At 45.3% G+C, this 25,322-nt stretch overlaps 1 protein-coding gene across 1 annotated transcript; it reads left to right on the top strand.

Annotated features, from left to right (window-relative positions):
• The first annotated feature begins 7,221 nt into the window (after positions 1-7,221).
• On the top strand, positions 7,222-22,933 carry SLC6A14 (solute carrier family 6 member 14). Its single transcript, XM_056360048.1, has 14 exons — positions 7,222-7,285; positions 8,344-8,512; positions 10,274-10,405; positions 11,947-12,108; positions 13,244-13,379; positions 14,111-14,243; positions 16,040-16,180; positions 17,234-17,462; positions 17,547-17,672; positions 17,765-17,883; positions 19,097-19,196; positions 19,435-19,544; positions 20,594-20,761; positions 21,347-22,933. The coding sequence occupies exons 1-14, from the start codon at positions 7,238-7,240 to the stop codon at positions 21,494-21,496; spliced, it is 1,923 nt and encodes a 640-aa protein (XP_056216023.1). The 5' UTR covers positions 7,222-7,237; the 3' UTR covers positions 21,497-22,933.
• Positions 22,934-25,322: the final 2,389 nt, after the last annotated feature.

Here is a 25,322-nt window from a genome sequence, read left to right as displayed (position 1 = left end):
CATCTTCAGAAGGAACTTCTTGTGCTGCAGTTTGTGCCTGTTGCCCCTTGTCCTGTCGCTGGGCTCCACTGAAAACACTGATTTCTGTTACGAAGAATTTCTAAGTGTAGTGATGGAAAAAGCTGTAGAAGAACTAGATAGTAGTAGAAATAATAATAATATTGCTATCATTCATATTATCTTGAATGACTTTTGTTTGTTTGTTTGTTTGGGGTTTTTTTGGGGTTTGTTTTTTTTTTAATTCTGAGGATGTTGAACTAAGTAATTGTTGTTCTAGTGTCCCTGTAACATTGTTTGTTTTGGGGCATGGAGAACTACTGTATTGCAGTGGGTTTTAATGTAGGAATCCTGCTTTTTCATGTTAGACTTAGAACTGTGTTATCATAACAGGTGATTTTATGGTGTTAATGCTTGATATGGGGTTGCTTTTGCTCACCTGAGAAGTCCCAATGACTTGGACAAGCTATTGCTGAGAGTAATTGTTAACCTGCAGGAACAGTTATCACAGAAAGGGAAGCGTTGGTGGAGGTATTTCCCTCCCTAAGATGTCGGGCACGGCTAACAGCCTGGCTTTCAGCCTGTTGTGAATACATAACAGGACTGCAAGTTAATATATAAAATTACTTCAAGGAAAGGTAAACTGAAACATCTTTTTGCTGTGTGGTAGCCTATGCATTTCAAAGCCTTGCTGTTAGTCAGGAGCTTCTCAAGAATATGCGTTTATGTTATCTTCTGTAAAAAGCTGCTTGTGTTTATGTGTAGTAGTTAGAATTTATAGAAGTAAAAATTTATAGAAGTAAAAAAAGAAGTAAACAAACTACCTTTCAGCATCTCCCGGCTTTGCTGAACTCCACAAATATTGGCACTTGATACAGGGGAAGTATTTAAAAATAAAACGGCTAATGAGATTGTTGAACTCAGTTCAGCATATTTGAAAATTAGTATTGTATTGTATTCATTCCTAGGCTTTATTTTGCTCAATTAAAAATGACTCCTTAGTTTCTACTGGCCACGCCTCTGAAATATTTCCCAATAGGCAAGTCATTATATTCTGACACCTATGCACTCCCCAGTCATTAAGTTTTGGTAATAATATGCTCCCAGGTTTTAGTTCTCCTGTACTTTATCTCTTCCCTTTTATTAGTTGTATCTGTTGTTACTTCCTCCAAGATACGATACCTGAGGTTTTGTGTTTACACAGTGTTTCAGTCGCTCAAAGACAAGTTGAACATGTCCGGAACATGCCTCTTAGGATGGTCAGGGAGGAGGGAGGGGGCAGGTGGAGTGAGACCTGCCGGGTGCATCTTGGACAGGCTTGGATGTCTGTTTGGCACCAGGCTGTTTTGTCCAGGGAAAGCTGGGATGCTCTGGACCACATGCAGAAGTAGAACTGGGGGAATTAGGAGCCCTTGGCTGCAAATCCAGTAGTTTGCTGCACTTTGGTAACTCCAATGCAAGTCAGTATTTCAGAAGAGACTTTCAGAGGTTTGTGCAGTTGATATAGACTCCCAGCCTCTATTTAATCCTGCTTTGAACACCTTAGTCCTTTTTTGCTTGCTTTGCTCATTATTCTAGATGGAGCTCCATGTTTGAGAAGTATCATATATTCCCATATGGCAACTGTAGTAATATCTGACAAATCAACAAGTTCTCAGGGTCCGAAGACAGCCAGTGCTACAAGGAAGGCAGTGTTATCCTGGAAAGAGCTTCAGTCCGAGACAGAAAAGGATTTGAGGAGCACATTCCATCTGACAGTTCCTGAAGACATCTGGTCTCTTCTCAAGTTCCCTTCAGTTAAAACTCAAAAATAATAAAATTATCTATGGTATGTTGACATCCACATTAGTTACAAAACTGGCTATCTTGCAAATAGTCTTGAAAACACCTAGATTAATTTTGTGTATGGAGACTTGTGGCTCCCTTTTGAGCAGCTGGGAGAGTAAAATCTTCTTCCAGACTCACTGCAGTAGAGGAGTAGTACTGTACTGTAGAGCCTTCCAGTTTTACTGGTATATTTGAGCAAGTTTATTTCTGCCTTACAGATTTTTCCCACATGCATATGTAAAACTTCCCCCGTCACTAACTTGATTAGTCTGCATTACATTAACTGCAGGTTGCAGCCTGCTAAAAATGCCCAAAGGCAAATTTGCTTTCCATATAGTTTCAAGTCTCCGCCCTCAAATATAAAAAAGGGATTTTCCTCGGAGCATGACTTAGAAGGCTTATGCTTTTTGCATTTACAGCACTTTTGCAACTGTTCTGTTGTGAGGAGATGAAAGAGTGGGCTTTCAGCTGCCTCGGTTGGATTATGAAGGCGTATGGTCCATAGAGGTGAGTAGCTCAGCCCAAGTGACCTTGCTGCATTTCTCACCTCTGACATGGCCACGTAGATGAATCCAAGAGTGCTGAAAATGGGGAAAGATTTGATCAAGCATCAATTGTTGACATGAGACCAATACAGCTCTTCAATATGATTACACCATGCGTAATAGAATGTATTATTTAGCATCACATTAGTGAACCAAACTCTTCATACATTACTGAAAACTTCCAATGCCCCTTTTCTACTTTTCTGAATCAAAATTGTTTAAATTTCCATTCCATTAAACCTTTAATGAAAATAAATTCATGGCTTGAGGCTCAAATGGAGTAGATACGTGCTTCTGATGGCCTGTTAAACAGCAGCAATGAAGATCCCAACTATGCAAAAAGGGCACAAAACTGATAGAGAAGGAAAATAGATCCCAGAAGACGGATTTGTAAAAAAATTCCTTTTCCCAGGAGTAAAATCTCACCCCTCACCCTGAAGGGATCAGCAGGGTTGGAAGCAGAATCTACTCCATGTCTCAGTTGTCTGAGTTGCACAAACTGTTAGACAGGGGCCATTAGAACCAGGCAAGCCTGTATTGGCAGGAGGCCTCTTAAGTAATTATTTCCCACTCTCTTTGTGTTTTGCTATAAACCCCGACAGTCTGTTTCCATAAGTACCTCTTTGAAGCCGCAGATGGCTACTTCAGAAACAATTGCCTTTGTCTCTGTAATTTGCATTGCCTGTGCCCTTAATACCATCATCACCTCTCCACCCTGTCTCCTGAGCAGGAGCACCACTTCTTGTGATGTCTTGCTTCTCAATACGCTTCCACCTTGCTTACAGCTGGCACACAGTGAAATAATACATTTCTCAAGAGATGAAAAATGCTGCCTTGCTTTCATGGGTTACTTGACCAATGATTTGTTTTGTTTTATTTTTTAATTTTAAGTTAGTGGCAAAGGTTTGATCTAGATCACCTGCAGTTCGGTTCACCATCAAGGGAACTGGCTCATTCATTATCACTTGGTCTTTAAATCAAGGCTGATGCTTTCTTAAGCAGAAATCATTAACATATGAACTGTAGGGCTTGATTCTGTTCACCTGTAGAAGAGAGTATAACTACCGCTGTTGCAGGAACCAACAGCCTAAGTTTTTTGCCTTGCTTCATCTGTCAGTTTATAGCAGTCTTCTGGCTTTCACATACTCTCTTCTAAAGACTGTGAAGTGTCTGTGGAGCTCTGGATGAGAGTAATCACATGTTGAGGGATGGATAGTTTAGGTCATCTTCCTCCTATCCTGACAGCCAACATGATGTGGTAGTTTTGATTGGTTTGGGGTTTTTTGTTTGTTTAGGGTTTTTTCTAGGGTGGGTTTTTTTCCCCCTTTCCTTTTTGGTTGCTTGGTTTAGTGTCATTTGGTTACTTGATGTTCATCAGTAGCTGTAGGGAAGCTGCTGTGCTGGAATAAAATGTGAGGCTGTTTCTGCCAGCCAGAAAATACAGCTATGTAGTCCCTCGCTGCCATCTTTGGTTTTGTGGGAAGGTACCAACATCCTTGTTATGACCATCTAATGCACACTGGCACATGCCTTGCTCTTCCGAGGTGTGGAGCAGGTTCATAACACTGCACCAATTACCATGGGGTGAGCGTCACGTAGCTGCACTCCCAAGCATACCAGAATGGCAGATGTGTGTAGTTTGATTCCTGTGGCAGGGATCTAGACAGATAAAATGTGTTAGTCTGTAAGCAGCCAGGCCCAGCTCCATCAGCTTTTCATGTGCATCATTGTGTGCTGTCGGTGGGTTTGACTGCTAGCCTTGCAGAACATTGATAATTATTCCTGCTCTTGGGCTTTTTCTTATTTTGGGCTCTAATCTAGGGCAGATGTTATTTTGAACTACATGATTCATGTCTGGTAGGTGGACACTTCCACGTGCAGCTGCAGTGCTGCTTGATCTTCCCTGGACGGGAGAAAACTTAATTTGTTTTGAGATTCATGACTGTTTTTCCAGGAGTTGGGCACATTAGAAATGCCAAGGCTGCAGGCATCTCTTGAGGTCATTCTTGTCCCTCTTCTGGATCACTTTATCCTAGAGAGGACTGCATGCCTTGGAGCCACATCAGTGGTTTCCTTTTACCACTTCAATGCCAGGATTAGGGCTATTTAAAAGCCATTGCAGAGTGGGTTTTCTGGTTGTTAGCTCCTGCCAGTTGGGAATGGGAGAGGTAGCCGAGCCCTGGCTTTGTCTGCTGAACCAGTTTTGAATGTGTACCAGGTGTCGATATTAGTAAATTGCAGAAGATACAGATTAAACCCCAGAATTTGCTCATCAGATTCTTAAATAAGCACACCAAACACATCTACTTCATTGCCATAGCTGTGTTTGTGTTAGCTAAGGGCAAAGGCAATAACCAACAGCTGATAGTATCACTGGTGCAACTGAATGGAAACAATGGGTATCTCGCTGCTCCTAGGAAGTGTCTGTACGGTTTGCTGTGTTGTCAGCATGTTAAGGTTATCATTAATGGTCTTTTTTCCTCCCCTTTTTTTGCCCCATTGGATTATCAGAGTGTTCAGTTAGTGGAACTCATAGTAATCCAGGGGTGCTTTCCAAAGAAAAAAAGGTTACTTAGATACCTCGGTTATGCTGCTGGTGTGGAGATGGGATCTCTCATCTACGGCAGAGCCAGGCTGGCTTTGGTTTGCTGGTTGTTATCTCTGCATTTCTTGCTAAGACATTCCAGCGGTAAGTGGCTCTCAGGGTGCTGGGCCGACGGGTGGCTGTGCTGGCTGTGAGGAGCCAGCCTTCGGGGGTCACCCTGATGGGCTCAGCCTGCAGTGAAAGCCCGTCAAAGTGCCGCGCTATTCAGCTGCAGAGCTAACACGGAGGCAAGGCCAAGCCCTGCTCCAGGTGCAGTTCTCTCCGCTGATACCCATCTCTCTGCTTCTCATCCCTGGAATTTTGACTGCGCTGTGATTTTTTTTTTTTTCTTTAAACACAGAAAACTCGTTAGAGATGAAACTTTCACACGATCAGAAACAGAACGCATCCCAGGAGTGGTACCTCCAGTATAGTTTTACTTTTAGTCATCTTCAGTTACACAGGGAGAATGCCACAGTCAGTGACTCTGCAACGTTACAACATGCACTTAATCCTAATAAGGAGGGAGAGGCTGTGGCTAACAGGTTGTTTTTCATCTCGTTTCATTTCTAAACAAGCTGATAACCAGCTCTGAATCATGAGTTCGGAAGAGAACTCGGAGCTTTTGTCAGGCCCAGCATTGTTTACAGGAAGATTTTTGTTTGCCTCTGGGGAGATGGTGACCCACAGATACTGAAGTTGCTCAGAATCCAAACCAAAACCGTGCTATCTCATTTTATTTCAGATTTGTAACTCAGATCAGGAGTGTCGGAAAGGTTCATTTAGTTTAGGTACAGTCGAGATAGGCCTTGGAAGAATACGGACTGATTTCTCAGCAGGTCCTGGGTGCAGAGAGGGGTTTGTATTGTTTCCTACAGGACTAGCCTGAAGGTTTGCCTTTGGGATTGTGGCTTGGCCGTTTGAATCCAGAACTTGTGGGCAGCCTTTGAAAGGAGTGTTTCTTTGAATTTTTATTCATTTATTCTCCTCAAAGCCTGTGTCCTGCCAGGACACTACACTCTTACTTGCTTTTTGTTCCAAAGATAGAGCATTCTGGCATCCCTCCAGTTTCTAAAACAGAAGTCTCCTAGAGAACCTGCTGCACAGGGTGATAGAAAACGATCTGATTTTACCTTCCTACCTTTCAGCTGCTGTCCCACACTCCTCACTCCTGGTGTACCTCTTAGTCGTGGCTAGATCCAGCCATGCTGGCTAGCACTCGACTCAACAAAAAGTCCCACTAATTGAGGACAGAAGGTACGTTTGTCATGGTGTGGATATGAAAGAGCCGTGGAAAAGAGCAGTTAGAAATGGAGGAGAGCAATTAAGCAGCCAGTCAACAAGTGTCCCCTTGTGCCTGTACGTGGAGGATGCTTTGGCCAGTGTCCTCCTCGTGTCCTTCAGGGATGCCTGGGGAAGGTCACTCTGGTGGGTGAAGCAGGGGAGAGCTTCAGGGAGGTCCTTAAGTCGTTGTTGCTGTTAAATTCCTCCTCTGGCGATGGCTTTGCTTTTATGACCTGCCCTTTCTGTGCCTGTCATGTGTAAGTGGAAGGTGTGTTGAGAAGCTGAAATTTCCACACGGCTTAACCCCCTTGTGCCCTTTGCTTTGGTGCGACTCCTAAACGTAAACTCCAGCATGGGGCAGGTTAAGAAGGAAGGAGAGGCAGGTGCGGGTGGGGAGGGAGCTGTGAGCGGGGTCTCTGGGTGAGGGAACGGGGCAGCGGCTCTGCGGGGAGGTGGAGGGGGGTAGCAGGGTCAGCTGCTCAGGAGAGGGTCCGCGAGTGATGGGGAGTTGGTGGCCCCGTAGGTAGAAGGCAAGGGTGTGCGTGTAGGTGCTGGCAGAGGGGGAAGAAGGGCCAGGAGTGGGGGGCACGTTAGAAGGGGCAAAGAGGTGGGCAGGCAGGGGCGCAAGCAGGGCTGGAGAGCCCGGGCTGAGGGAGCGTGGGTGCGGGGCAGGGAAGTGGGTCGGGGTAAGGCGGGGGCCTGCGGAGGGCAGGGGGTGTTTAGCAGGGGAAGTGGGCAGGAGGCCGGCAGCGGCGGCCGGGCGCTCCCGAGGAAGTGGGCGCGGGGCTGGAGGAGGGTCCGCGGGCGCGGGGCCGGGCGGGCGCCGGGGCCAGGGGTGCCCCGGGGCGGAGGGTGCGCACGGCCGCAGCCCCGCCCGGGCCGCGGGGCAGCCCAGGGGCCGCGGTTCCCGGCAGGGCGGCGGGGGGCGGGCGGCAGCCGGGTCCGATAAAGGGCCGGGCGGCGGGCGGCGCGGGCAGAGCGGGGCGGCTCCGCGGCGGCGATGGGGATGCTCAGCCTGCCGGGCTTCCTCTCCTGCGGGAAGAAGAAGGTGAGGTGCCGGGGGGGGCGGCTGGCCGGGGGCGCCCGGAGAGGTAGGGGGCACCTGGGCAGGTGGGGTGCTGGGGGTACCTGGGCAGGTATGAAAGCACTTGTGCAGGTGGGATATCGGGGGTACCTGGGTATGTGGGGTAAGGGGGGTACCTGGGCAGGTGGGATGCTGAGGGTACCTGGGCAGGTATGAAAGCACTTGTGCAGGTGGGATACTGGGGGTACCTGGGTATGTGGGGTAAGGGGGGTACCTGGGCAGGTGGGATGCTGAGGGTACCTGGGCAGGTATGAAAGCACTTGTGCAGGTGGGATATTGGGGGTACCTGGGTATGTGGGGTAAGGGGGGTACCTGGGCAGGTGGGATACTGGGGGTACCTGGGCAGGTATGAAAGCACTTGTGCAGGTGGGATACTGGGGCCACCTGGGCAGGTGGGATACTGGGGGTACCTGGGCAGGTGTGGGAGAACACAGGCAGATGTGGGTACATCTGAGCAGGTAGAGTATAGAGGCGCTCAGGTAGGCACAGGGGCACTCGGGCCAGTAGGATGCAGGACCTGGGTAGCTGTGGGAGCACTGGCAGGTGAGGTCCAGACAGGTATGGGAACATTGGGGTGCTGAGGTAGGTAAACAGGGATGTGTTGGGATGGGCACCTGGGCAGGTATGAAGGGCACCTGGATAGGTGTTTTAAAGGTGAGCATACAGGTATGGGTGGGCATGAGCACCTGAACAGCTGTGGAGGCATCTGGGCATGTGTGGGGGCAGAGCAGGGAGTCCCCTGGAGATGCTGCTCCTAGGAGCTGGCAGCACAGGGGACTAAGGAAGGAGCAGGGCAAAACTGGCCGTGAAGGTTGTGTGGGCTTTCTGGTGGGACCCTCTCTCATAGGTCCATCTGTCTCATCAAGGATCAGGTGGACTGGCAGCCCACCTGACTCTGCCCACCCTGCCTAGCTGCCCTGCCCAGCGATGCCAAGGTGCTGCTCTGGACAGAGGAACGAGGATATGCCCGCCCCACTTGCCTATGGGGTGGTCCTGAATCCTTCCTCCTCTTTTCTTCCAAGGATTTCAGTTTGTCAAATGAAAAAGATGCCCATGCCAGTGACAGCGATGAGAACTCAGAGCGTGGTAACTGGTCAAACAAAGGCGACTACTTGCTCTCCATGGTGGGCTACGCTGTGGGCCTCGGCAACGTCTGGCGGTTTCCCTACCTCACCTACCAGAATGGCGGAGGTACCTGTATTGAATGGCAGTGTCGGGTGGGCACACCTTCCTGTCCCTGAGAAAGGAGGGCCAGCTCCAAGGGCCAGCCCTGAGGCCGGACACATTTTGTCAAAGCTGGATGTGAGCATAACCCTGGGAACTGGGTTAGTGCCCGCTGGTGGGAATGGGAAGAGGAGTAAGAGGTATCTCCGTGTTTTTTTGGTACCAGCCAGGAAGGGAAATAGTTTAAATAGCAAACATTCATCTGAATTAGAGAACTCTTCTGATTTAGTCATGACCAACGCGCATCTTTTTCTCAATGTGCCAATATCCTCTACCTACCTAAATAGCTGTTCTCCCTCCCCAGATTTGCCTCTGTTTATACACAGCGACTGAATACCCTCTGCACTTCTGTTTTGCCAGGCAAACCAGCTAAGCTGGAATAATTATTCAAGCTCAATAATTATCCCCATCAGATACTTGGGAAGTGCGGAGCAGAGAGAGCCTCTACCTGCTTACACAATGAACTAGTGGCAAAGCCAAATGGAGGCACTGGCTTCCCTGGCTGCTATTCTAGAGCTTTGTCTACTTGCCAGGCAACCACTGGTAATTAAGGAGAGCGTAAACGCCGAGTAACTGCAGAGGACTTACTTGTATGTACTTATTTGCTCTGCCTAACAGTCATTGGAAGTAAAACTCTGGACTGTAAATGCAGCACAGCCCATACGGCTGCGTGTGGAACACGAGGAGACGTTCTTGCTACAGAACTTTTATTGGAGTGAGCTTGGCCGGGTTGCGTCACAGTTTTGTTGAAGAAAATTGTGACAACAAAATGAGTCGTGACATTGGCCCTTCTGCTAGACTTTTTTTCTTATCTGCTGCTGCAAAAGCTTTGCATTTAAAGCATATTTGTGCTGCTGCTTGTATCCTGCTCTGTGCCCCTTGCCCATGATTGATAAAGACAACTGTTACATCCTTGTTTCGAAACACAGGAGTAACCCAGTTAATTCTGTGAGACAATTTACTTGCTTAAATTACAGCAGGTATTTGCAGTTCCTTGCAGAACTGGGTCCTCAATTGCTTTGAGTTCACCGAGAGTGAAGAGGACAGATTTCTGTGGGGATATCAGGTCGTGTTTAGGAAATCTGTGCTCTCGCTTCCCTTATCTTCTACATGCATACAAAGACGTGCCAGTCCCTTTCACAGAACAGGGCTCACATTGATACCTGGTTAATGTACACTTTAAAATGGACTTGAACAAGAGCCACACGGAGATGCTGGTTGACACAGGAGTCAGTCAACCATAGAAAATAATTTTCATGCTTTGATGTCCAGTAGCTACTCTAACAGGGCGGTTTGGAAATCACAGCTAAGTACATGAAGGAATGGTTCTGTTCCTTTTTAAATTAAAAGCTGGAAGATGAAATAGAAAGCAGACAAGGCCGATAGTGCTCACAGCTGAGCAGTGTTCCTGCCTGTATGAGAACACTATGCCTTTGATAGTTTTTGTAAAATCCTTTTAATTCTACAAGAAGCCATCCCACGTAAATCACCGTTTTCTCCCAGCAATCTGCATCTCTTCGTTGCAGGTACTGGTTAGTTTTATTAGAAAACAGGATTTACAAACAAATCTCTATTCTGCAAAAGCAAAAAAAATGCACAGTGAGATATTTGAGGCAGGGGAAGAAAGGGAGTATAAAATGTAATAGAACTACGGTGAATACTGGAAGTTTCATTGTTTTCTCTGTGTGTGTTTGTGTGTTTGTGGACTTTTTCCGTCTCTCCCCTCAGGTGCTTTTCTAATCCCGTACACCCTGATGTTGGCCCTAGCTGGCTTGCCCTTATTTTTCATGGAATGTTCCCTTGGGCAGTTTGCCAGTCTAGGGCCAATTTCCATCTGGAGAATATTACCATTATTTCAAGGTTGGTATTGTTATGTTTCTTTAGATCTTTTTTTATTCTAGTAATAAACAGATGTGAATTAATGATTTATTCACAAAGTTACTAATTCTGAGAAGCCAGTTTCCCTGTAGAGAATATTCCCGAGGTCACAAGGTCAATATTATTTTCCCAGGTAGATCTTCCTTATTATGCAATTATAATAACAGATGTGGATTAAAGATTTCCACAAAAATGTTGTCAATTATGAGAGGTTTTATCAATGATTTTCCTGGCAGAAGGAAATCACCCTGTTTGCTGTGTGAGGGGAAAATCTCAGTTAAACACCTGGCACTGTGTGCGACAGATGGAATACAATTTTTTAAAGTTAACTTTATTGGTGTTTCTTTACACTTCACATGTAGCTTGCAAGGCAGTTCCATGTTGGAGGGACTAATTCTGTATTTGGCTGTCAGCACCGGCACAGGCACGTGGGTCTGACTGCTTTATGCATACATTCATCCAACTCACTGCCTTGGGAGTCATCTGCTAGACTCTGGCTTCAAGAGGTGAGGTGCCTCTTGTGATAAGAGAAAGAGCTGCACACTGCAGTGGGAGTTCGCCTCTCTCCGTGAGGGTTTGAATTTCACAGGGAGACTTAGGTGTTTGCAAACAACTAACCATGTGCTTTACTTACCCCGTCCCTCCAGGTCCTGTACCGATGGGTGTAAAGGACTATGCAATTGGTCTTGTTTGCCCTTTTTATCTACCAGAGGAATTAATGTAGGAACAAGGAAGTTTCTGGTGAAATAAGAATTTTACTTGCCACCTAGTACAGAAACGAAAGAGATTACAGTCTGGCTGGCTGCCTGAACGTTCAACTTTTTTTGCCAGTCTCCGTTCTTCAGCACAAGCAACCTTTCACAAGAGCCGTGTATTTATCTTTAAAGCAAAAGTCTATAGGCACAGCAAATCTTTCATCATGTGTCTGCGAAGATACAAACTTCAGTGTAGTCTCCAAGATGATTGGGACAGTTTGGCAGACGTTCTCTCAGAAAGCCACAGAATAAAGTTAATTTTAACAAAAGAGGAGAACAGTACTATTGACACAGATTTATCCTTCTGTGTCAATTCTCATTTATTGGCAAAACTATTCATTACAGTGGGATCTTTAAAATGGCTTGGTCAGTCCTAATATACTTTCTTCAATTTTACTAAGCAATCAGAACTTCCCACTGAACTGGGAGACAACAAAGTACTCAATTTCTCCTTTAGACTTGGACTTAGCAACTAGTCCAATTTTTCTCTGGGCCTGATTCAAACTCTACGTCAAAACTACATTTGAGATGGTCAGTTTGGATCACGTCCCTCATTTCATGGCTTTACCCTTTCCCTGTTTGGTTGCTGTTAAAAATTATTGGGGAAAAAAAAAACCCACAAAAGAAATCCAGAAAACAACCTCAACAACTTCCTAAGTAGCCTTTTAAAAAATCAAGTGAAGTCTGTGTTGTGGTTTTTTTCTGTTTGTTTTGGGTTTTTTTTCCAACTCAAGTTTGCGGTAGTTAAGACGTCTTTCTCTTTCCTAGGAGTGGGCATCACGATGGTCATCATCTCAACTTTTGTGGCGATCTACTACAACGTTATCATTGCTTATGCACTTTACTACTTATTTGCCTCATTTCAAAAAGTGCTGCCGTGGTCAGAATGCTTTTCCTGGGCAGATGAGTTCTGCAGCAAAACGCGATTAGGTACCTTCATTAACAGCTAGAGCTTAATATTACTGTTTTGAATACTTGTACTTTGTACTGTTTTCTGGGAGAAATTACAGGAGCAAGACAGCTACCCATGGCTTGAGAAGTCCTTCCTGGAGTGATGCTTCTCTGCTTCCCTGCTACCAGCTCCAAGTGCCTGGGAATTCTAAAGAGAGACAGGCTGAAACCTTGCTGCGTCAGGGGTTCTTTCATTACCCCTTGCTCCCCCTGTGGCTGTGGGGGTGCACAGTACCTGAGCACCAGTACGGTGCTGGTTTTACACTTTATTAACTCCTCAGAACGTATCTCCATGCTATTGTTCTTGATGTTTGACAGCACATGTATGGCCAAACACTTGTTATCTCACTAGTTTCCATATCAGACCAGTGTAAGGCGAAGGTGAAGCTGGTGAGGTAATTAGTAGTTAGTAGCTGAAATGTGTTGCCAAGTGTTAGTGTAATTGTAACTCTCTTAACCAGGTATCTGGAAACCTCTTCTACGATTCGTAGGTTTCATAAAATGAAGTTGAGATGTTTTATTTAACAAAAAGTTGACACCTGCTTGTGTGCTAAACAAAAATATTTTAGCTCAACATTTGTAAGTGCTGCAGGAATACAAAACTGAACTGAAGAAGCTGTCCTGAAATATACTTCAACAAGACTTTTCTAGTAAATGCTATATAGAGTGTTCTTTACTGTATGTTCTGGCAAAAAAAATCCAAACAGTGCCTATTCCCCCCACCCCAAAAATGTTTAAAGAGCTCTAGTAAGCCCTCTGCCATAATAAGGTGAAGTTACTAGAAGATTATCTGTGTCTAACATTGTTTTGGAACAAAGATTTTTCATAGAGTAACCAAAGCTACAATCTGAACTATCCTCGGCTCTGCTTTTTGCAAGTATTTTTTGCAAGACAATAAGTGAAAGGTGGAGCTGAGCACACCAGATTCCTGGTGTTTTGATTTACAGTCAAAGTAGCAAAGTCACAGCTGCAAGTGATGGTTCAAGTCTGTTTCTAAATATTGTTAGTAGGCAAATGAAGCTGTAACTGTTTAAAAAACATATTTACTATAATAGTCTGATTTTTGTAATAGTCATCACTGTGTTAACGATCCCTTTTGCTTGCTTGCTTTCAGTAAGTGACTGCAACGCAACCTTAGATGGAGAAATCATTCATGCAAACTACTCGTTCATCACAAGCAACAATCTCACATGTCTGAATGGCACCATGAACTACAAACCAGTGCAATTTCCCAGTGAACAATACTGGAAGTAAGCAAATATTTTAAAGGAATGCTAAAAATGCATTTATTATGCATTGTGGTTTTGAATGTATCTTCTATTTTTGTCTCATCTGGCTGTCCAAAACCAATCTAGTCAACAGGGGTGGGCATGCGTATCTGTGCAGAGGGGACATAAAATTCAATTAATGAGTCTGGACCCTTAAAAAAAAATATAAAAAAATAAAAGAAGTAAAAGAGCCAACCTGTAGCAAACTGAAAAATACTCCAGCTTCAAGAAATTCTCTTCTCTGGAGTCCTGGTAGGGACTACACTAGCATCTTTATGTATAGCATACACTTCCTTTCAGGAGTTGCTGTGTAAAATATATTCACCTTATTCTGAATCTGGGCCTGCTGTGAAACTGCGGTTTCTTTAGCCCCATGGTTTCAATTTGCCTCATGTTCCTCGGGTTCCTGGGAACTGATGCTTCCTATGGGCTCTTCTTTTGCCATCAGAATTTCATGCTTAACACAAAAGAGCTGAGGTAAGCCTGATGGGCAATGTGTGGAGAGCTGGGGACTGTTAGACTTTAAAAAGAGGGGGACACTGCAGTTAAATGTTCAGTTTTTCAATGCCAATCGTGCAGTCCTAACAGCACCCTCACGGAAGCAGCTGCAGGGTCTTGTAATATCTGCAGAAACCAGCTTGCTTTCCTTCAAGAAATTGCTGCAGAGGAGCGTGTGCTGCTGTCGCCCTCATTGCAGCGTTTTGTGCTTTCAGTAAAGTGGCTCTCCAGCGCTCGAGTGGGTTGGACGAGACTGGTGGCATTGTGTGGTACCTGGCGCTCTGCCTCCTCCTGTCCTGGATGATTGTTGGAGCTGTGCTGTTTAAAGGAATAAAATCTTCTGGAAAGGTAAGTTAGAAAGAGCAGGTAGCAGACTTTTGGCCTGATCCCGCCCTTCCGATGTCAGTTGGACTCGGGGAAGGTTAGCACTAGGCAGGATGCAGTCTTAACCCACTACCATCTGCTGGACATGGCATTAGACTTTCTTCTGCTCCTTGGCTTCAGAACTGTTACATAAAATGTGAGTAAGGTGCTGATTACACAGCAGCTACTTAACACATGGGTTTTTTAGTTGCACCAGGGCTGCCATGCATCTGGGGATCTTGCTGTCACGCAGGTGATTCCAGCTGAGTTTTGGCAGTCACCCAGCCTGTTGTGATGGGTGTGTGCATGTGACTGCACACACCCTGGGAACACCCGGTCATTATTTGCACCTCCAGACTAGCTGTTTGGACAATACAGGTCAAGTCCTGTGAGCAGATGTGCGTGTGCAGCTTCCTGCCGGATTGTGAAATGTTGTTTGTACTCAGGATTCCAAGAGGCTTTTAGGGACCAGGTTCATAGGTGCTTGTTTTCCGACTCTGGCTCTACTGAGCTCCCATTTCTATGTGCCGGAGCACAGCTGCCTGGAGCTTTCCTTGGGCTAGCTCAGCTTCTCTCCAGACTTCAGACAGGCTGAATTTCATGATTCTCTGTGTGAGGTCCTTTTCCTGATTTAGTTCCTTTCTCCCCGTACTCCTTTCGTGTTGCATCTTTACTTCTTCCATCTTTGTCGCCTTCATTCATTCTCTCACCCTTTTTGTGCTGACTTTTTTTTATTTATTTATTTTGTCCTTTTGATTCCCTCTGTCATTGTGCCTTTCTAAGGTTCCTGTATGCTTGTCTTCCTTTGCTCTGATGCCTCCTCCAATTCTGCTTTCAATCTGGAGCTTTCTGCCCCCTCAGAACTTCAGGGTGGAGTATCTGTGCTTTCCCAGCCACAGCTGTCCTGCTGCACGGCTCCTCTTAAACTCACATTCTTTGGGTTCCTGGCAATTGGCTGTTCCTGTTGTCACTTCTCTTCTGTCATGAAGGTAAGCCTCCTTGAGGAGTAAGGTAAGGCTCAGAAGAATCTAGCTGGGCAGGAACAGGGCAAAGGTGAAGAGCAGAGAGAATTGCTTATTCCAAGCAAGTGTGAAGGAGGTCTTCAGAAGGCAGACTCACCACATGATGGTGCAATACTATGGCTTGGTGTAACCAGCAGTACTGGGTCAATTATCTGCGTTGCACTGAAACTAAGGCTCAAGAAACAAGAGTATTGTTGGATGTAGCCCACGTGATAACAGCGCTGCTCAGCCCTGCTTCTGGCCTGGATCCCATCGAGCTGGAAATTGTGTAGACAAACAACAAAAAAGATCTGTGTCTGAGAGAACCTAAAAGTCCTTGTTGTCAGTGAAGAAAGCTCCCAGCATGGCTCCCCCCCAGCCCCAGTCAGTCTCAGCAGGTGATAATTCCATCCTGGTCACCTATTTTTGACTGGCTTTCAGTTTGCATTTGTTAGGAGCATTGTCTAGCCGGAGTCTTCTTGGGTAGTTGAGCCCCGGCCTTGCTACAGCAGTAAATCAAGTCAGAAAACACATTTCTGAGACTGGTCAAGTGCTGTCTGAAAAGTGGGTATGTGGCTTGGGCCTGCTGCTTCTGCTGGAATGCAGCTCCAGAACCGGCTAAGCCAGATGGTTTAATGGTTGGCGTGTGTGCGTTCTCTTCCCTGGTTGCCTGTTTTTCATTTGACCTAGCAGACCTTACCCTAAAACCTGGCCGTTCCTCCTGCACAGAGGTACGTGCATCCCCTCGCTTCTCATGTGTCCCTGCCCTGTTTTCTGCAGGTTGTCTATTTCACCGCGCTCTTCCCCTATGTCATCCTGCTCATCTTGCTGGTGCGAGGTGCTACCCTGGAAGGTGCTCTGGATGGCATCGAATATTACATTGGGAGGCAGTCCAACATCACCAAGCTGATGGAGGCAGAGGTGAGAGACAGCGTCGGCCCCAAGAGCACAACATGTTTCTGTGGGCTTGTCACTTACAGAATGCCTGCTTTTTGATCCACGCGGGTGGTTCTTCATTTTGTATCTGCAGCTAGGTTCTCCTTTGAAAGCAACCCCCAACTCTATCAGAAGTCCAAGCTCCTATTCTAGCTACTCTCAATCTAAAAACCAGCCACACTCTGCCCTCTCCCTGCCACACCACTGACACCAGCACTGGTGGTGGCTTTGGGCAGCTCTGGGGGTTGTGCTGCAGTTTCGCCTTAGCAAAGCCTGCTGAGAACGTTCTTGCTGTGGGATCAAGCACTGTTCTTGCATGTACCTTACTTGCTTTGGTTTCTGATAATTTCAAAGGACTTTATCAGAAGGTTGAAGGGATGCCAGAGTTTGAAATTCAGGCTGTGCCTTGCCCAGGAAATTAAACCTGGGAAATTAGGTGGACTGGGAAGGGCGCCTTGTGCAAAGGGGGCTTGGATATTTTTTGTTCTGGCTTATGGTAACATTAATTCAGTTTTACCAAAAGCAGGCATGAAGTGTGATATTTATTTGTGGTACTTCATGTGAGCATTTGGCACTAACTGAGGGGGTACAGCAGAGGCACAAGTGGTTTGTCTGGGTCACAGTGTGAGGGGCACAAGTGGGAGAGCACATGGAAGTTCTCGCTCCTGCAGCCTGGTCCTGGTTTCCCTTTTTTGTTGGCACTGTGAAAGGTTCCTATCTCGCTCGACAACCCACATATGTGAATGAGCTGAATCTCTTCTCCAGGGTTAGCTCAGTAAGATTGAAGTATTTAGAAATATACTTGGGATGTGACCTTTGGAGATCATAGAAGATAATATTTGTGCTTAAGACTGCAAGGTCACCAGCGTGCTATATCCTACCTACTCTAAAGCCCATGTGAAATGGAATTAGATATTCAGGCTAAACGCAGGGAGGAGGGGGGAAACAAAAGAAAAAAACCCACCTGGAACTTCCACAGAGGGCAGACTTAAATGTTTGTAAATAATACAGTAATTCCTATGTTCTTATTTCTGGTAGGTTTGGAAGGATGCAGCCACCCAGATATTCTACTCCCTGTCCGTGGCATGGGGCGGGCTTGTTGCTTTGTCTTCGTACAATAAGTTCCACAACAACTGCTACTCGGACGCTATTTTAGTTTGCGTAACTAACTGCCTCACCAGCGTATTTGCTGGGTTTGCGATATTCTCTATCTTGGGACACATGGCATTTGTGTCTGAGAGACCCGTCTCAGAGGTTGTGGACTCAGGTAGGCTGATAGTTGTGCTGTCTGTATTTGGATGTGCTTTGACCAAGGCATGACACTGACCTCCATCCTTCTGCTGCTTTCCAGGGTTTGATCTGGCATTTGTAGCCTACCCAGAGGCACTCTCCAAGTTACCAGTTTCTCCTCTGTGGTCCTTCTTGTTTTTCTTCATGCTCCTGCTCTTGGGCCTTGACTCCCAGTTTGCCACCATAGGTGAGTGGGGTTTTAAGTGACCCACGGCTTTTCAAATGACCATTACCTTTAGTAATTGTGCTACTCAAAACCCCACACTTCTTCCTTCGCAGAAACACTTACAACCACCATACAAGATATATATCCCAAAGCGATGAAAAAGTTAAGAATCCCTATAACCCTGGGTGTGTGCATATTGCTCTTCCTTCTCGGTCTTACTTGTGTTACTCAGGTAAGACATTAAATTCTGTTTTGGCGGTGAGTTTAGTTACGCTGCAAGTGATGAACTCAAGTTAAATACCCTTTCTGACTGTTCCTGTTTGCATGGATTGGTCTGAGAAACACTTGAATTCTGCCAGTGTGCCTGGACATGCAAATAAAAATTCACAGAGGGAAGCTTGAAGAACCTAAGGTTTTCTGTGATTATTGAACTGAGATGTGCTTTTAAGAAGAAGGCCTGTACCAAGGCTATGAACCATCAACCTGTTTTATTGCTCCTCAGTTCAGATTGTGTAATCTCAAGCATAAACATACGGTGTGTCTGCAGCACTGTGGGTACCGCTAATAGATGATGACGGGATCTTTTTGTTCAGCACTGGCTACCAAACAGGGCAGGATTTGAGAGATGGCCTATTCATGTCATAAAAACTTATTAGCTCACGAGCATCTGTAGATCGTATGGTTACTTCTTGTATGTGTGTATTTATATATACATACATACGTATACACACATATATACTTAAAATTCCGTATAGGTAACCTGGGGAAAATTTCCTGAGGCAATTGTCTTTAAGGATATAAAGGTTCATTGCAATTAACCTATCTAGAAATGCAGATTTATGCATGTAATTAGACTGAGAATGTGAAGTAGATAATTGTGGTGAATAGATGGTTGTATAGCCAAGCAAGGCACGTAAGTTATGAAACATGGTGGCAGGGAAGCTTGCAAAGGACTTAGTATGCAAGAGTGTGAAATGACTTAAGGCTTGTTTCCTGCTCTGTGATCCTGCTGTTGCGTGCTGGTGTTTACAGCTGTGTTTAACCCACGTGGAAAACACGTGTGTGTAGGAGTATACAAGCCTACCAGAAGTGATAACTGGTATTGCTGTTGCTGTAGCTCAATATTAAAACTCCAGAATCAGCTTTAATAAGGTAGTTCCACATTTAAATGTTGCTTTCAACTATTTATATACACTCTGCATATACATATATTTTGTTATTAGTATGCAAATTGACAGAATTTTGTCAGATGTGCTTTTCAACTTTGCATAAGAGATATTTAAACAAAACAATGCTCACAAATGTGTACCTTATTTTAAGAACTGGGAATTTAAAAAACTCAGGCTGGTTATTAGTTAAACTGGCCTGAACAATGCAACTTATTTGCATAAAGATGTTACTGGGATTGAGTAAGTTTTTTAACCTCTCTATTGTTTGTTCTACAGGCAGGAATTTACTGGGTTAACCTAATAGATCACTTTTGTGCTGGATGGGGAATCCTTATTGCAGCTGTCCTGGAGATAATAGGCATCATCTACATTTACGGTAAATTATTTGCACTGAAGTTATATGATTTGACTCTGCGGTCCCTGGCAGAGTGTATATTAAACTTTAATTACTGCTATAAGGCATTTAAAACGTAACTGTCTGAAAAGCTTTAATGTTTACCATAGAACTGGAGAAACTGTCCTTGACCATTGCCTTTCTTCTATGACTTCTGATTAACAACACCTGCAAGGGAGCCGCCTGCTTTACAATGCACCCTACGATTGTCTCTCAACAGGAGGAAACAGGTTCATTGAAGACATCGAAATGATGATTGGAAAGAAGAGCCGTTCATTCTGGCTGTGGTGGAGAATGTGCTGGTTTTTCATTACTCCTGTGCTGTTAATGGTGAGTGTAGGTCACTGGATTGCATTAGCGTGACAGAGCTTAGTAATTTGGTAGTGAAGAGGTTTCCACGTGAGGGTTCAGGGCTGGGTGCCCAGGCCCTGTATAAAGTTGGGGTACGGCTGTGCCAATGAAACAAAGTACGCGCTACCCATGCTTTCTGATAACTTATCGCTCTTCCCTGGGTACTCTGCCGGTGGGGCTGGCCATTCAGATCAGTTGCTGGTGAGCTGGAGCTGTACTCCTGAGGAGTAACATACAGCAAACAGATTGTCCGCTTTAGCAGCTGGATTAGCTTCATTTCAGACTGAGAAAATGTTTTGAAAACCTAGCTCGTTTTTTCCCCTTTGAGGGACACATCGTTTTGGGGACAGATCCCTGGCTTGGGCTTGCTCTTTGGATGTTCCCCTGTCTGAGATTTATTTTTTTTTTTACATTTTGTTGTGCATGTGTCAGTTTTTCATTACTCATGTACTTCTAATTGTGAGTGTAGATGGTTGGATTATCTCGCTATGAGAGATTTTATTAGCATCACAAATCCAGGAGCAGCAGCAAATCACTCTGGCCAGCACATTACCTTTAATCTATCCAGGCTACAGTTTAAAAATTGCTGCTTAAAAAGTCTTATTTTCGCAGCAATATTCACCAGTGTTTAATCTTAGATTCTTTCCCATATTCCTGTAAATAATGGAACATGGGAACATATAAAATGTACAGAGAAAGGTACAGGGCTCATCCAGCAATGTATGTATTCTCCAACGTAAGATTTCAGCGGGACCCAGAGATCAAGTTCTGTTTAAACACAGAAGTACTTCAAGTGTTAGGGTGCCTATCAGTGTCATCCTTCAGTCTTACTGTTTGGCCATGACTGAACACCAAATCCTGCACAACCATTATCACACTCAGAAAGCAAGAGGGAACTGTGTGCAATTTGTAGATAGCGCTTTTTTTTTTTTTTTTTTTTTTTTTTAAACCCACTTGGAAATACAGTGCGAGTTCAAGTTAGCTGTAAATCTGCTTTTCTCTCCTAATCTTTTTGCCATTTTTTATAGGCCATTTTGGTCTGGTCTTTGGTCACGTTTTCACCTCCCACTTATGGCTCAGTGTTATATCCCACGTGGGGAACTGCTGTTGGCTGGTGCATGATTATCTTCTGCGTTATCTGGATTCCCATCGTCGCTATTGTAAAAATAATTAGAGCAGAAGGAAACCTTTGTCAGGTAAGGGCACAAAAATCTGTCATGGCTTCAAATCTTGCTCTCCTTGGCATTTTCAGGAATACCTGTGCTTTATTCTCAAAAATTTGAGGTTCACTACCTTGAGGTATTCGTTAATTGGGCTTTTAGACAAAAAAAATCTCTGGTAGTTGCACCAGAGGCAAATTTACCCTACTGTGTTCTGAGACGATAAAGTCTAATTCTTTGGGAGTCACCCATACATTCAAGAGTGATTTTCATGCTTTCTGTTGTTCCAGCTGCTTTAAAAATTTCTATCCCCATGTTGTTTTCTGGAATGTTGCCTCCCATTCCTTGCAGAAAAAAGCAAGTACAAGATCTGAGGTATGCTTTTCTTGCCAAGCTTTGCCAGAGACTCCTGTTGGTCATAGCTTTCCCTGCTTGACTTCAATGTCCAGAATCTACTGAACCCAAAGGCATTTGGAATGATTTGTATAAAACTTCGGTTTTGTTTGTTGGGGTGTTTTTTTGCTGAGTTGCAGGGCATACCTACAGTTACAGCTTTACCAAACTTTAAAAACAGCCAGAACTATGGTAAGACATTAAGTGCCTCTTGTTTTTGCTTTCCAGCGCATTGTAAGCTGCTGCAGGCCCACTGCAAACTGGGGTCCCTACCTGGAATGTCACCGAGGAGAAAGATACAGCCATGTCGTAGATCCCAAAAAGGAAAAGGAACATGAGATTCCTACTGTGTCTGGCTTCGTATACACTCAACAATGAGCTGGCCATTTGGATGACAAATTTTTAATATAAGTGTGGTTTTTTTTCTTTAACTATTAGAAAGTGACAATGCAAAACAACAAAAAAAAGCAAACCAACCTTCTGCCCTTCAAAACCCAGCCCCCGAATGGAAATGAGCCGTATTATTTATTTTTAGTGCTGTGTGTTTGGGGAGGAACAGGTAGATTAGATGCTGAGATCTCCCCAGGTGTTTGGGTTGTGAGGGCAGGAAAATACATTGCAGGCTCCCCAGGCTGATGGACTAGGCATGCTTAACCCCATCCAACCAGTATCCAGCTGGACTGCAGATACGGGTGTGGAAGGGGGCAAAGACACATTCTGGTGCTTCCCAGGTACAGGAGATTGGAGCCAAATGGTGCTGTGCTTGCATGCCCTGATGTGCTACGGGCAGTTACTACCTTCTGCTGTGCTTTGCTATCCACAGTGGTGTGCAATTGGCAGAGAGGTAAATGCATGTGCTGCTGCCTGACACCGTAGCTCAGGGCACAGGAATAATTCTTTAAGCCTTGCTCAGTGCTGTGAGGCTGCTCAGGATTTGTTGTTGACTACAGTGTGTGTGCGTGTGTGTGTGTCGTTTGTACATCTAAATATTGGGTGGCAAAAATTTGCCATCACAGGAAATAAGGTCTTAACATGGCAAAAAAGCAGGCTTCTCTCTCATTATTCCCCTTGGGATCCCCAAAGATCCATCTTTTGTGTCTTGCCCCATGCTCAGTATTCATCTGTCTATAATTCAAAAATCCTGTGTTTCCGTATTCTGTCGTTAGGCACTGCAGAATGAAATAGTAACCACTGAGTTCTGGTGCGTCTGCTCTCCTACACTCACCGAAGCGTTACCTGCCGGTTTGTCATCTACATCTTTCACTCAGGCTTGGGTTTTCCCTACCAAAGCAGACCCAATGTGCTTTTTAAAGACTTGAAGCAGTGTTATCAGTGTTGTGGTAGAGCCAAAAGAAGCAGAACTTTACCCCAAGTGAAGGTTACAACTGCCTTTTAGTGCTGCCACTCCAAAATTTGCTGATATCATGAGATTATTGAAAAGTTAGGAAGTTTGTGGTGCATTTGGGAACACAGATTTATGCTCCTGCCTAGGCAGGAAGGGGTTAGGTTAAGAGAACCTGACTTCACTTGTAATACAAGTGAATTCCTGATAACGGAAAAAAGACCTATGGACTGAATGAATAAATTTCGTGTGCAGAAGAACATCTCTCTTGCTGTGATAATGGTTCCTCGGGAACAATGTAGCAGGGTTTCTAGCTGTCACTTCCTCTCAGGGCTTTGTTACTGTTTCTGGACGTGAAGGAGTGTGGAGAGTGGCTTGTTGCCCAAACTGCATGCCTCAATGTATGTTTTATACTGGTATTTTTGTGACAAATCAACACTTTATGGCAAATAAATGTGATTTTCTGTTTTTAATGGTTTTGGAGCTGGAAAATGAGATTTTAGTGTCATGTATGGGGCGGGGCAGTTGTTGGGAAAGGGAGTACTGCCAACTTTTCTATGATCCTAAGACTTTGGGAGATTAAACTGGAAAGATTCAACCTCCTTGTCTTAAAAGAGTTTAGGCTCTAGTCCAATAGCCCTGTTTTGGACCAGGCTCTGAAAATACAGAAAGTAATTGAGTGGGAATTTATAAAAAGGGCTGTGGGATTAAAGCCTATAACAGAAGCTGGTGAAGAGGACCCCTTTCCTGCACTCCAGTGCTCTAGGGTCATGGTCTGGCCACAAACCAGCAGAAAACAGTGCTGCCGCTGGTCCTGATGTGTGGAGAGGCTGGGAGCAGGAGGGAGGATGAGCTGCAAAGCTGTCGTGCTCATCCCCCAGTGCACCATCTGTTGGAGCTGCCACAGTGGGCAGCAGCTCATCCCTGGGAAGGGACAGGCTCTGCAAAGGAGGGAGAAGTTAGTCAGTAACAAGTGAGAGTGCTCCAAGAGGTGGTGAGGAAGCAGGCTGGCCAAACCAGCTTCAGAAAGAATCCAGGAAAGTTTTGGCAAAAGAGATGCTGAAGACTAATACCAGCCATCTACTGCCCTGCAGGAAGCCCCTTTGAGGCTTCTTCTGCTCTGGACTTGTCTCATGGGCTTCTAGAAGCTGTTTTCATGATGTTGCACTATCAAAACCTCCCAGAGGAGTGACAGAAGACAATTTCTCAAGGGCTGGGGATCCAGTTTAGGTGCTTTCTCTTTTCTTCAAGGTAAGAAAATTCCCCAGTTCTGAAGGCAAGGTTTGCTCTCCTGGCCCCTGGCAGAGCTGGGATCCCACTCTGCGTGTGCATGCCTGACATCTCCCCAGTCCCTCCAGCTTCTGTTACTCTCTTTGGGTTGATTTATTCCTGAGGTTGCTGACTGCTGGCATCTGCTGAGGAGTCTTGAAGAGTATTTAGGAGTTGCCGTTCACACTCTGGCCCAGCAGCTAGGGTTATTTAATAGCCCCTGAGGGTAACGTGAAGAATTAAGTGTCCATCGACACTGCTCTGCAGGCAGGCTGGGCTCAGCCCAGCAGCCCTGGCACATTCCTCACCCGCACAGGCTGTTGCCCAGCATCCCGGTGTCTGCAGGGTCGAAAAATCAGCAGTGCCAACCAGCGCAGCATTCCTGGCGAAGGAGGATGCTCTGTGTGAGCAGGTGGTCAAAATGCCTGGAATTCGGAGTTTTTTACTCTGAGGAAAAAAGGAAAATAATTCTACTTTGGATCCAGATAAACAGGAGTGAAAGGAAAACTCTTGAAATAAGTAGAAGTGCAAAAGAAGTAGGTTTGCTTTGAATTTTGAGCCAATCCGAGTATGGTTTCAGTCAGGAAAGAGAACACAGACATGTGCAGTTCCAAAAAGCGCTATCTGTAACATGGAAACACTTAAAATGGCATTTCAACTGGCATTTGTATATGTATGTAAAGAAATTTTTTAGGGGCCAAGATTATGAAAATAAATTTTAAACCCCCAAGTTATTTCTATTGCAGAGACCGCTCATAAGTAGGAAGTAAAAAAAAAAAAAGAGAGAGAGAAACAACTGAAAAAAGAGTATTTAATTTCACTTCTACCACATCATTTATTTGCAATAGGACATTTTCCAGCCCGGGCTGCGTGGCAGTGTGCTAACCAGCAGAGAGCACCCTGTGCTCGCGTCTCCTGCTCAGCTCGGGGGAGTGGGGGCCTGCAAGGGGCGGTGGGACCCCCATCCCATCCCGAGAACGGCCGGGATGCTGGCTTGCTCCTTGATCCGTGGCCCTGGAGACTGCAGTGTAAAGCTGTCATTTGGCACTCGCTACTGCCTGCCTGGTGGCTCCTGAATAGTGTCTGAGCTTTGAATCGGACTGGCCGTATCGAATGGTCTTTTTTATCCAGTTCCAGGTGTGTCAAAAATATAGCTGGTGCTCCCTGGCTTTGAGCTCAGCATCACATCAGCAATACAGCTGCCCTGTTAAAGCCACTCTGGCCCCTGCAGGCTGGAGTTGATCACGGGTTATCTCAGCAGACCGGTTGTCCCAGTAAGTGGACCTTTCCAGCCCCACATCGCAATTTTGTGATGTTTCACACCCCCACTCCCAAGTCCCCAGAGCTCAGCTGAGCCTCACCTTGTTCTCATTCTCCATGCCTATGGATGATGTGGCCTCGAGCAAGTGTCCCCTTCCTGGCTATTTTTAAAGGGTTTTTTTGTAAGAAGCAGTAGCATAGACCCAGAAGCAGCATGCATGTTTTTAATTGAAGTCTTTATTTTCTTGTTTCAGCTTTAAATCTAATTTTCCATCATTTTGTGGGTGTGTGGCAGGGCTTTGTGTTGTCATTTGGCTTCAGATCCACGGCCAT

This window comes from Falco biarmicus, chromosome 14, assembly GCF_023638135.1.
Source record: "Falco biarmicus isolate bFalBia1 chromosome 14, bFalBia1.pri, whole genome shotgun sequence".
In the NCBI taxonomy this organism is placed as follows: Eukaryota; Metazoa; Chordata; class Aves; order Falconiformes; family Falconidae; genus Falco; species Falco biarmicus.
This window is presented reverse-complemented; position numbering and strand designations above follow the sequence as displayed.